Here is a 12776-nt window from a genome sequence, read left to right as displayed (position 1 = left end):
AGTTAGTGGGGTGGGGCAGGGTGTCGACCTCAGCCGCCGAGCCAGAAGGCGTGGAGGCCACCAGATACTCGAGCCATAGAATCTGATGAGAGCGGCCAGGAGCATCTGACCCAGAGGAGCTTTCTTGCAAACGTTTCCAATCTCTAGCATGATGCTGAAATCCCTTGCAGCGGAAACATCGAGGAGGGAGGTGACATTCCACTCACCGGTGAGTCCATGACAAGCATTTGAGGCAACGACCGTCGAGGGCAGCAGGCAAACTATGCTGCGGAGGGGAAGGCCTGCGAGGAGGACCCTCACGCAACCTTCTTCTGTGCCGACGACCAGATACCAAAGTCCAGCCATCGTTCACAATCAGGCTAGAGCTGGACACAAAGTGTGGTGGACGAGGAGAGGAGCGGTCCCCAATGCCGGTAGGCGTAAGCGCCCGGGCGGCGGAGCTTAGGCCAAGATAATCAGTCGGCTGCAGGACGGGATCTCCATGGCACTGGATGGAGACACCCCCGGACACGCTACCACCAGACAACTCATCCTGAATGATTGCTTTCCCTTTACATGCAGCTGGCAGTTAACTAGGATTGCAGGCCGCAGCAACGGAAGGAGGTAGGAGCGGAGGTGACCGGTCGACCGAGGAGACAGATAAAGGTGAGTCATGCAGTCAGTGTTGTACCTTTGTTCTACCTGTGGAGGTCGCCCCTGGGCAGAACGGGGGTGTGAGAGGGGATAGCGGGAGGAGATTATTGGGGCAGGAGAGGTGGCAACCAGAGCTGGAGAAAGTAGAGAAGGCGACAGTGGGTGGGTGGACGCTGAGCTCAAGCTAAGCGCCGGTGAGGGAGAAGTAGGGGGGAGAGCACCGATGGGGGAGAAGGAGGGGGGGGGGGGGAGAGAACCATTATGTCCCTCACCCGTTCATTCCCCATGTAAATGTTCAGTATTGATTTTGCTCTTGCTGTTAAATCCATGCCTACACCTTGCATATTCCAGAAAGCGAGCAGGCTTTGTTTGTATCAGGTCGATGTTACAAGTGAACTGTTGCCTTGTTAGACCATCTCTAACTGTTTCCCATCAGGACCCAGAATCCCTTCATGAAAGAATTTTTGTTCCTTTCAGCGCTCCAACGGTTTTCCGTCACGAAAGGATTCCTAAGATCATTTTCTTCAGGATAGGATTCTCTCTTCTTTCCCTTCACGAATCCCTTCGAAGGGAAGTTGTTGGAAATGAGAGAAAATAAAGAGAATAAGAACAGGGAAGAGAATCGGGAAGAGAATGAAATGAAGGGAATATGGTTGAAGATAGCCTTAGAACTTGCATTATTCATGTTCTCGGAAAAAAGGACTCGCATTATTCTATCCCATTTCTTTGTACACTGTGATGTCTGAATTTTTTGCCTCTTTGTGCTCTGCCTGTACCACATATCTTCAGCTATCTCGGAACCTAAATTTAACTATGTCCTGATCGATCCACCTCTATCTGTTCTGAAACCTAAACTAATGCTTGTTCTGATCCTTAATCATCTGCCAATCCAAGCCAAACCAAACTGAAGTGGACATTTCGCATGCAAATTAATGTCCTTTTCTGAAAAGTTAGATGCAAATGTCGTCACCTGATTAAGATACTTGGGCTTTTGACCCTGCCATGCATTTGTTTTAGGCTACAAAAGGCCTGCATTTCACTGAATGAGCAAGATATGTTTGTATTTGCCGACCTTAGGATGCCTAATTTTAAAGAAGAAGCAAACAGCAACGTCACTACTCTATGCCATATGAAAAATGACAAACATGTACATCAGCAGCAGTTGTCCAGCTGCAAACATACTCATGAGAAAAGTATTAGCAACTGTACAAGCGAACACAGCTTGTGTTATTATCCTCAAAATATCAAGGTGGAGGAGCCGAGGAGGAGGAACTGAACTGCAGTTATCACCTGGGGGCTGGGACAGACCTTGCAGCAACGCACCTCGATGAATTACTCTTCGGAGTTCAGACTTCAGGCTACACCAGAAATAATTTGGTAAGCTGAATCATTATGCCACAATATAATTATGCTTTGCCTAACTAACCGGACTAAAAATAAATTGACTAGTTTGCAAGCCTCACATAATTGGTGTAAACAATATACATGTAGCTGCTAGCATTACTAGCCCAGATGTATGTTGTGATACTGTGATTGCTAATTTCTTTTCCCTTTGAGAGGACACTCTGTTCATCTTGCACAGAGGACAAGAAGGCTAAAATATCAGTTTGGTAATCAAGAAAGCTACTGACTCGTTTAAAATCTTATCGCTTAATCAAGAGACCAACTCTCTTGCCCACTGTGCAAGTTGCCACTTTCGGTAAGCAGGTGAAGGTTCCATGTACTTGGACACAATGGCTGGACTCACTTGTCGTCAGATTTCATCAGCATCCTCTGAAGCTTAGAGTTTGTTTTCACTTGCAAGTTGCGTTATTTCCACTGTTATTTGAATATGCTTGTGTTCAGAGTCGACATAGGAATCCTGGTGTAAGTCAAAGCGAAAAAAGATTAAATAGCCTCTTCTTTTACCTCACCCAATAGTTTTTATTTCTCATTCTTACTTTATCGTACATAGTTGCATATTTTAGCCAACAAGCAATAGTTGCAAATTGTAACACTTAAAAAAAAGAAAAAGGAGAACATTTGCAGGTGACATAAACTTTTTTAAATGAAATATTTATTAACTCTCATCGTTACATTCAAATGATATAATCACAAAAATTTACCTCTAACCTCAGTGTATCGAAGATGCACACAGCTCTAACAAGCATGGTGCTCGATGGCAAAGCTGCACAGAGCGACTGAGCCCACCAGGATTCAATCCCCCGATGTCGCACGTCTCCTGTCTGGCCTCTAAAGAAGGTCCTAGGGAAGGGGACTCGGTTCTAAAAAAAAAAAAAACAGCAACACAAAATGTTGATGCGTGCAGGGAAGGAGAGCAGCTATATATGTGAAACCAACATGGAGTACATGGATCGGTGAATACCATATTGGTAATTTTTGGTAATCAGTACATTCAGAGCACCATTTTTCATCAGGCTGCTTGAAGGTTTAAAACTGTAATTATCAGTTGGTTGAACTTTCTCGTGCTAATCACAAATGAAAAAAGGCTCTTGATACAATCAAATTCTTCATGCTCACATGCTCACTGCCTGAGGAGGGCTAGAATTTTCAGAGCACACCCAGCAGGCAAGAGAAGGCCCACATACAAAAATACCTCCACACCTCAGGGTCATTTCTACAAACAACCAAAAAAAGGCGGCACCTCCAACCGGTCGCCGCCTTCCTCCTCCGGTGGTTCCCCTACCCACCAGAAAAAGGATACCTTGACCCGGTCCACGACGTTGCCTCGCCTCGACTGCTCCCCGATCCGAACCCTAGCCCCCGCCGCGGCCTCCTCTCACCGGCGATGCATCCCTCCGGCGCGGGGGACTACTCCCCCTACTACCCACCTTACCCCTCCCCCGCGGCGGCTGCTCCGCCTCCGGCCACCTACCCGTCGGTGTCTGCCTCGGCTTCCGCGCCTCCCTACTCACCTTACCCCACCGACTTCGCCCCCGCGTACCCGCCGGCCCTGCTCGCCGACCTCCCACACTACGCGCCTACCGCCGCCGCGCCCCCGCAGCCGTACTACCCCTACGAGTCTCCTCCTCTCCCGCCGTCTCCGCACAACCCGGCGCCCTCGCCTTACCCGTCGGTAGATCGGGCGGGTAGCTACGGCTACGGATCCGGCTCCGGCTCCGGGTACGGCCAGGAGCTGTACCCGCCCAAAGCGGCCGGGGGCGGGTGGTCCGACAACGGGGTGTACGCGTACGACGGCGGCGACGCGCCGGAGCCGTACGGCGCGAGGGGGACCGCGCCGAGGTTGGGCTCGGGCTCGGGCTCGGGCTCCGCGCTGTTTGATGACTACGGGAGGTCGATTGGTTCAGCGGCGGATAGGGGTGGACGTGGGGGTAGTGCGGCGAGCCCCAAGGTGGTGAGGGCCGTGCCCAAGGCGGAGACGTCAGAGGACGTGAGGGGTGGGGTGCAGAAGTTCCGGGTGAAGCTGCTGCCGGAGGGGGCGGGGAGCCCCATGGATGTGCTCTGCCAGGTAGTCTGCTGCTCCACGATTGTGAAATTTATGAACATTGTCATAGATAAACTTGCTAGTTTTTTTTTATCAAATCTTAATTCAGAAGCTTAGCTCATTCCGGTGCCTGCTAACTTTAAAATTGATCCTTTGAGTGTGTAAATCGATTGCTTTCTACGGGAGTGTGTGTGGCTTAGCATCCGTTGTTCAGAGAAACTTTACCAAAATGGCATCAGGAACATGTTTTTGGACCTGCCCTTTGCAGTGGTAATCATTGAGTCCATGAGTTAGATTTTGTATGGAAAATTTGGACCATTTCGAAATGTTGGCTATTTGAGAATAGTTGAATAAAGCCAAGTCAAGCTGTTTATTTCACAGCTAATCAACTGCATCATATGTCTCTTCTTTTTGTCAAGTTCGTGGAACTAATGCAGTAAAAAATGATGTCAGTATTAGTTCCAGAAGTGAGTCAGGTATGACGTTGCACAAGGATAATAATGTTGAAGTTCTAAATCCGTAGTATATGTTGTGCCTGAACCGATACACATTTCAAATGCAATTGTAGTGTCGTTGATGTTGCTGAGTCCTAAGATGGAAACTATAAACTATTGAGCCATAGCATTGAACCCTCCTCCCCCCCCCCCCCCTCAATTATTGAAATATTACAGCTAAAATGTTGGAATATTTGAAATCAAATGATGAAGTCTGTCTATAGAAATTACTTTTATATTTGTATCACTAAGTGAAATTGCTGTGGAAGGAGACCTGCAATCTGTTAAGGGTAAAATGGTCATTGTACTAGTAGTCTAGGGTTTGGGTGTCTCATGTCTCACATGTATTACATATACCCCCATTGGGGCTGCTTAATACAACTTGACATACATACACTCCTCTTCTTCTAACATGGTATCAGAGCTTCGGTTAGATCTAGCTCCTAAAATCGCTTCCGCTCTGCTGCCCCCGGGAGGATCAATCTCCACTCCTGAGGACGGCAACCTGAATCCCGAACATGTGATTTAATAGGATCGATCTACCTATTAAATGATGGTTGTGATTTTTTATGTTACTGAAAATGAACAGATCAGAACAGGGCCTTCCTTGCCAAGGTATTCACATTTAAATTACTAAGAAATGGTTTCCCATTTCCCAAACATGTGAACTTTTGCATTGCACTGTTGAAGGAAGCGATGCTAATAATGTTATGCTGTTGTACTTGGTGCATTAACATTTGGCATGATCCAGCAGTAATCATTAACCAATACTTCTCTGGTTCTACCTTATGCAGGTTGGTTTGGATGGAATTCGGATGCTTGATCCCAACACTAGTAGGACATTAAGGATATACCCCCTTGAGACTGTAACTAGATGGGATGTAAGTGACTATTATTCTTATTGTATATTGAAAGAGTAGTTTTGTTACTGTTGTGATATTTCTTTAATTAATCTTATGGCCTCTTTATCAGGTATTAGATTCTTCTATCTTTGCCTTTTGGTCCAAGAGCTCAGTTGATATTGAGGCAAGAAGAATAAGGCTGAAGTCAAACAGCTATACATCCAACACCATTCTAGACACTGTCACAGCTGCAACTGTGCAGGTTTGGCATTTGCTTTATTGATCTAATTTTGTTCATCTGCGAGCTCTTTGTAATTTGTTTTGTTGCACTGTACATGGCTTGCCAAAATTGATTGATGGCTATTAGTTTCTTTGGACTACAGTTCAAGGAGATGAGTGGAAGCAGCATTTCGAGAAGTAGAGCAATTGCTGATGCAACCAATCCTTCTGAACAGCAAAATGAGAGAAAGAAAAATTTCCTTGATTGGAGGAACTTAATGAAGCCTATGAATGAGGAGAAAGATCACTGGGTAATCAATCTCTCTCTCTCTCTCTCTCTCTCTCTCTCTCTCACTATCATTTCATGTTATAGCTACTTATATGCAACGCTAAATTCAAGTGATACCGCATTCTTATCTGATTCAAAGGTTGTCTGTTCGTGTGGAATATCAGTTGCTTAGGCAGACAAATGCAAAGCAAACATTTATTTATCTTTTGCTTTGTTGTTTTTCTTTTAATCAATTGTGCCTGAAACTGTTATATCTAATAGTATATCCCATTGCTCAGTTTCTGTTATATCATAAATATGAATTGTCATAACTAACTCAAATGTCATCATGCGTGCTCAATGGCTAAGAGACTTTACAATTCAATTTTTTTTGGCTTACTGTGTTGTATGTCTCTGTTATTAATATTAACAGAATTCTGATTTTTTGGCTTACTTAGGGCTGGGCAAAAAAACCCTAGAACCGAAGAACCGAACCACCGATATTGTCTGTTCTTGCAGTGTTTGGTTCGGTTCTTGTTTCCATGCTATTCGGGGGTCGGTGATCAGTTCGGTTTTCAGTGGCAAAAACCGAACACCCGAAGATCACCGACCTCACACTCATAGCCTCAACCAGTTAGCCCACTCCTCACGAGGCCCTAACGACACACCCTGCGGCCCCACCTATCCCGCTATCCGCGCCCGCCCATCCTCCTGTCGCGCCTCGGTGCCTGAGTCACCCACCAACCCGTGAGGCCGCGACCCTCCTAACCCTAGCTGCTGTCGTCGCTGGACACTGCCCGCCACCAGACGCCGTCCGCCCAAGCGCCCACGCCTGAGCAGACAAGCCCACCGTTGGAAGTGGCCCGCCTAACCCCTGTGCGGTGCGACTGTGCCCGCCGCCGAACGCTGCCCACCCGAGCAGACAAGCTTTCCGCGGCGTCGCCAAACGCCACCCGCCCGAGCAGACGAGCCTCCCGTGGCGCCGCCGGATTCCACCTGCCCAACCCAGTCGATTTGTGCCCGCCTGCAGCCGGCCGCCGCCCTCCCGAGCAAAGGAGGCGACGAGCTAGCCGGCACCCAAGCACGAGCAGAGAGCTAGCCAACGAGGACTACAACAGCGTTGAAAACCAAAAACCGGAACCGTAAAAACTGACACTGAAATGGGTGGTTTTGCAATATTCTACAACATATTTGGTTTGCATATTCTGAAAACTGAATTTTTCAAACACCGAAAAAACCGAACCGAAAAAACCGAAAAAAACGAATGCCCAGGCCTAAGCACACTAATGCTAGTTTTGTATTTGCCAGTGTGGTTTATGGTTCATGATTGCTATTAGTGGCGATCATGAATTTTTTCTGGCACTGTTGTTGAGTTGATTGTTCTTTGGATCTGCATTTTGCACTGTTGGTTTTACTTTAATTTCTGTTTGACAGTATTATAATGGAGCCTACCTGGCATACTATTGCCTGCAGCTGCTTATGCTTTTATACCTGTTCTGTCACATTGATGTTGTGAAAAGTTAAGATGTTCCCTTAATATTTGGCTGGGCATTTATTTTTATAATCCTTATTTGTCTTTTTTATTCATCGATTCATTTATCCTAATCACATTATTTGTTTTCTGCAAATTTTCTGTTAGGTCCCAGATGAAGCTGTGCGCAAATGCACAGCATGTGCAGCAGATTTCAATGCTTTCAACCGCAGGGTAAGAACAGTTAAATATTGATCTGCTGATGATGTCACCAGGGTGTCCATCTTTTAATGTAACAGACATATATTTTTGGGCACAGCATCACTGTAGAAACTGTGGTGATATTTTCTGCGATAAGTGCACCCAAGGAAGGACTCCTCTAACTACAGATGCTGATGCTCAACCAGTCCGAGTTTGTGACAGATGCATGGTAGGGTGTTTTTGATCCTTTTCAATTATTAATTTATGTTTTATGCAGTTGATAATTTGATATACCTTTTTGTGTTTCTTTTTGTGCTTAAAGGGCTCAGGGCGTGGACATTTAAAAAAAAAACTTGTCTCTTGACTAATATGATTGGTACTCAGAGTTAATGTTCCAAGATATTATTTAACGACTAGATGCTCATTTGGGGCACTGAGGTTAGGGTTGGGCAATATCGGACACATGGAATTGAGTTCATTGCTATCTTTTCTCAATAAGAAGCTACAATATGCTTCTTACTGCACTGCTAGGAAATAAACGAGAGAGTTAGTTTACACAATTAGTGCCTTCTCTGTTTTCAAAAAGTATATTATTTGAACGAATTGGTAAGTTTCATTTCAGACTAGGAAAACTGTAGAATTTTTCTACAGAGTATCTGCATTGCCCTGGCCTCCCTCTTTGGAGCGGCCCATGTGGCCCAAGTGTAGTGCTGGTGATTGGTTAGTACCATATCGGAAATTTGAAGTGAAGCTTCTTGGCCCAAACATAGTATGTCCAGGTTAAGGGAGGATGAGAGCGTAAGTGGGTTGCTATGGATGCGTAGGACCGTCCAACATGGTGGCTGGGCATTGAGTGAATTTTGGGCCTAGTGCATTACACTATCATGTTTAAGGACAAACACCATAGCATGTTATGGCTATCTGATGTAACACTCATGTTTCTTATATCTTATACTGGCATTACCATTTTAAAGGAGGTTGTGATTAGCACTCACGAATTTTGTTCTGTTATTTCATTTTGATGCTGATGATAGATTGATAGCAATACAAAATAGGAACATTTTGTCGATTTTTATGACAAATTAAAAGGTACAGTTCTCAGTGAGTGGTGCTGATATCCATGCCATGCCTACCTATTTTCGTAGGCTGAAGTTTCCCAAAGACTGAACAATGCAAGGGAAGTGGAAAATCGGCCTATTGTTCACAGCCATGAGGATCTTGCCAAAAAACTTCAGGTGTGTTTGTTAGCTCCTCTGTTTCTTTTCAGCTTCGTTGTCTTGAACAGTTCTACTGAACCAATACAGCATTAGTTCACTTTCAAGGGAGCACCCTTTGGTTACAGATTGCCAATTGCCCAGTTTTATCTCTACTACTTAAAAAATACGTAGTGGTTCCCGCACCAGACATGACGTCATGTCTCCACGTCCTGCAGACTACCTCTAAACTTCGCAGAAATTACCCATCTCATGCCACTCGATAAATACTCGATTTTCTTCCCTCTTCACCCGTTCGGCATCTCCCCGACCGGGCATCACCCTTCTCCTCACCCCGACCTCGCTCTTGAGATTCTCTCCTACCGTATCGCCTTGAGCCCGAGCGCTTGAGGGGAGCTGAGAATGTTCACGAAGCATCGCACCACTGTCTCCCACCGCGCGTCGACCATCTCCAACTCACACGCGCTGCCTCAAATCGACCACTACAAGTCGCGCAACCCTCAAACCCTAGCCTTTGCCACAGGGGGCAAATCCACAAGGGATTCGCGCATAGGAGTAACAGGAGGCCGAGAGGACGAGGAGGGCGAGATGGGGATGCCGGAATCGCGCAACTGTTCGTCGAAGAGGATGCTCACGGCGTTGGGAGAAGAAGTGGAGGAGATGGAGTTGCGGGTCGAGTTCTGTGCGAACCTAAGGGGGAGAGCACTTGAGACCTCCAAATGGAGAGGAGGAAGGAGAGGAGAGCCGCACCAGCCCTTGAGCACGCGTCCTCCGACCGCACGATGTGCGAGCACGTGAGGGACTCGGGTAGCCATGGCGTGCGCCGCCACCCCTGTCTTACCATGAGGAAACCCTCACATGGGAGAATCCAGGGATGAGGCCAGCAATCTGGGCCTGTGTGGCCACGCGGTCCATGGCCTTGAGCAGTGTTCTACAGGAGCAAAAGAAAAAAAATGATGTTGGAGTACAGCCAAACCGTGCATTAAGCCATCACGTGCAAATCACACAATTTACTAGTATTTTATTAAGCTCATGAGAACAGGTTATCCTGGGGTGCGAAACGTGGAAAAAAAATGCTCCACACCATATTTACTGATATTTTTTTAGCATAATAAAAAAAGGTTGCTTATCATACCATGGTAAGTTACAAGTGGAAGCGGACATCACCCACTGGTTGGATTATGTTTCACTTTCCTTTTTATTGCATATAGCCTCCTGTATAGAGTATAGTTGTTTCTCTCCCTTTCTGTTTCCCCTAAAAAGGTGATATGATGAACACAACTAAATACGTATCTAAATTTCCAAAATTCGCTGAGTTGGGATAACATGTGGTTCTATACAGGAAGCCATGGATATAAATAAGAGGTCATCTTCAGGTTAGTGTATCCATCTCTGTAGCCCATACCAGATACGCTCTCCTTTGTGCGTTTACAGACAAAATACGTTGTTTCATTCCTTTACAGGGACGAGGTCTTCAGATGTATCTGGCAAGAGAATGCGGGAGGTGGCATGCCCCATCTGCACAGTCCATCTTCAGGTCTGTTACTGCAACATCCTGTTGTCGAACAATTCCTGTGGCAGCATCTGTGACATGGCACCAATTAACCTTTCCTTCAGGTGCAAGTTCCAACCTCTGGTTCAGAGACGATAGAATGCGGCGTATGTCAGCATCCTTTCCTAGTCAGCGCCCGTTGAGAAATTATTTCTGCACTGCATGGAGGGAGCCCTTTGCTGCTCTCTGTATATATATATGAAACGAATCCTTTGCGAATTTAGTAGTACAGTTATGTTGACAAGTAAGCATGAGATGAGTAAGATGGGAGTTTGTTCCAACTTTGCTCTTGTTCTAGCTTCGACTTGTTGTATGTCATGTAATGAAATGTAATTTGGTACTGCGTTACATACACTTTGCCTTCTCCAAGTTGAATCTGTCTCCTGGTTCTCTACTATTATTCTCTTACCATCTCCTTCTCCTGCTGCTCCCTCCTGTTTCGCTCTACTATTTTTTTATTCTCTACTGCTCGCTTCGCTTCTCCTCCTCTCTTGCGTGCTGTTAGCATCGGAAGGAGCACAAATCTCGGCACAAATCCACGGCTGAGAAAACACGTACCATCCAGAAGCCATCTTCTCTTCCTTCGCCTTGCCCTGCAATCGGAAGAACCTCCAAGCAGCCACTCTCTCTCTCTCTTCTCTCTCTCTCTCTCCCTCTCTCTCTCTCTCTCTCTCTGCTGTGCCGCGCGGAGGAATCATCGAGACTCGACAGAGAGGATGAAGATGGATTTGGCTTGGGCGTGCGCGGTGGACCGCGCCACGCACATCGCCGACTCCGCCAAGCGATTCCTCCTCTCCTTCCGCCGCCCTCCGCCGCCGCATCCCGGCCCTAACCCCGTAAGCGCACTAACCCCACCTCTTCTCGCTACTCAAATCAAGCCCCCGACCAACGCCGAGGTGATGGATGGGATTCCGGCGATGTATCGCTTGCGTCCTGGCGCAATATACATCTGAAATGTGGGAAAAAGGAGTCATTTTTTAAAATCTTAGTGTAGGATTCGTGGGAGTCATGTCTTTGCATCGTTGTGGTTTATATGCGGATACTTGAACTAGCCTTACGAATTGTTAGGATTCTTGGAGAGAATTTTATGTGCCTTTTGTTCCCTTTTTTTTTTCTTTTCCTTCAGATAGATATCTTGAAGCGGTTGCAGCGACAAGCATTTTATGACATAATGCACTTGAGGGAGAGACAAGCGAAAGTTGAAAGAGTGCTTTCGTTGTACAAAGCTACCAAAGGTGGTCCATTTGCAGAAGAAAGCACTCGGGTCAAGGGCGTTATCAATGTTGCTGGATCGCTCACAATAGATAGCTCAGAATCAGATTCTGGTATTAGTTCACGGTTTGTGTTTGAGACCACCGTCCGCGACAAGGATTCCCTCTTTGCAGAGCTCGTTGCTGATCATAGATACATGTCTCAAGACAATGATCATACTGGAAGCCCTCTTGTATTGTCAAATGTGATGTACCTGTCGAATATCAATGACTCCCTTTCTGTTGCTGCTGTACCAATAGGAGCAAGGTGCGATGATTTTTCAACCGATCCAAATCTCCGAGAGGTAATTTCTTCAGACCAGCACTGGTGCTTCAATGATATGCTTTTGCCTGCTAATGTATAAGGTAATAGTTTGCTTGACAGGAACATTGGCTGGCCGGCTTGCGTTCGTCGTTGAGGCCACCTTTGCTGATTAAAAGTCACAAATATGCTGGTGGCCTATTACTGAGATCAAAGAACTTTGCTGCTTCTCTTGCTGAGCTGATTTCATCAGCTGGGAAGCCAGGTGAAGCCAGCAGAGTTTTCACAGGATTTGGGCAAATTTCGTATCAGATGCCTGATGATATAAAGTTGACCATGTCTGCTGCTTGGCATGGACCAAGATTAATTCCTCGGACGAGCAAACCAACTGCTGGAGGTTGCATTGATCTTGAATTGAAGATCGACGAGGACTCCAGAATTGGAGCCTGGATTGAGGTCAACAAGAAGTCGAATTCACGGTCTTTGAGATGGGCCCTCATGCTATCAGATACACCTGAAGATGACCTAGGATGGGGCGTGAGCTTGCGGGGAGGCACGGAAGCCAAACCACAACGGTTTCAGGTGGAGGGTTTCCTGAATTTGCAACTGGGAAAGAAGGCTTCCGTGCAGCCTGGTATCGTGTTCAACGTGGACGGGAGGAGATGCACACCTGCTCTCGTGCTCCAGTCAAGTTGGTCCTTGTGATTTTGGTGTGTTGCTCTGAACCCGCGTAGGAACTCTTGGTAGATCGGAGAATGTAGAAGGAATTGTTTGTATTATCTCAAAGAAAAACAATCCATTTAGAAGCACATAATGCATTGCAGTGATTGTTTGTTAAGTGTGATTATCTATCTTCTGATTGTCGTTTTGCCACCCCTGAACCTCGTGGATGGCCTACGATTGTTCTGTTGCAAATAATATTTGT

The 12776-nt window shown here is 46.3% G+C and overlaps 1 protein-coding gene across 1 annotated transcript; it reads left to right on the top strand.

Moving 5' to 3' along the window:
- The first annotated feature begins 3266 nt into the window (after window positions 1-3266).
- On the top strand, window positions 3267-12689 carry LOC133927433 (protein FREE1-like). Its single transcript, XM_062373897.1, has 11 exons — window positions 3267-4102; window positions 5367-5453; window positions 5545-5676; window positions 5798-5944; window positions 7541-7606; window positions 7692-7802; window positions 8719-8808; window positions 10130-10163; window positions 10251-10324; window positions 11466-11894; window positions 11975-12689. The coding sequence occupies exons 1-11, from the start codon at window positions 3422-3424 to the stop codon at window positions 12554-12556; spliced, it is 2433 nt and encodes an 810-aa protein (XP_062229881.1). The 5' UTR covers window positions 3267-3421; the 3' UTR covers window positions 12557-12689.
- The last annotated feature ends 87 nt before the right edge of the window (window positions 12690-12776 follow it).

The sequence above is a fragment of the Phragmites australis genome, chromosome 8 (genome assembly GCF_958298935.1).
Source record: "Phragmites australis chromosome 8, lpPhrAust1.1, whole genome shotgun sequence".
Lineage (NCBI taxonomy): Eukaryota > Viridiplantae > Streptophyta > Magnoliopsida > Poales > Poaceae > Phragmites > Phragmites australis.
This window is presented reverse-complemented; position numbering and strand designations above follow the sequence as displayed.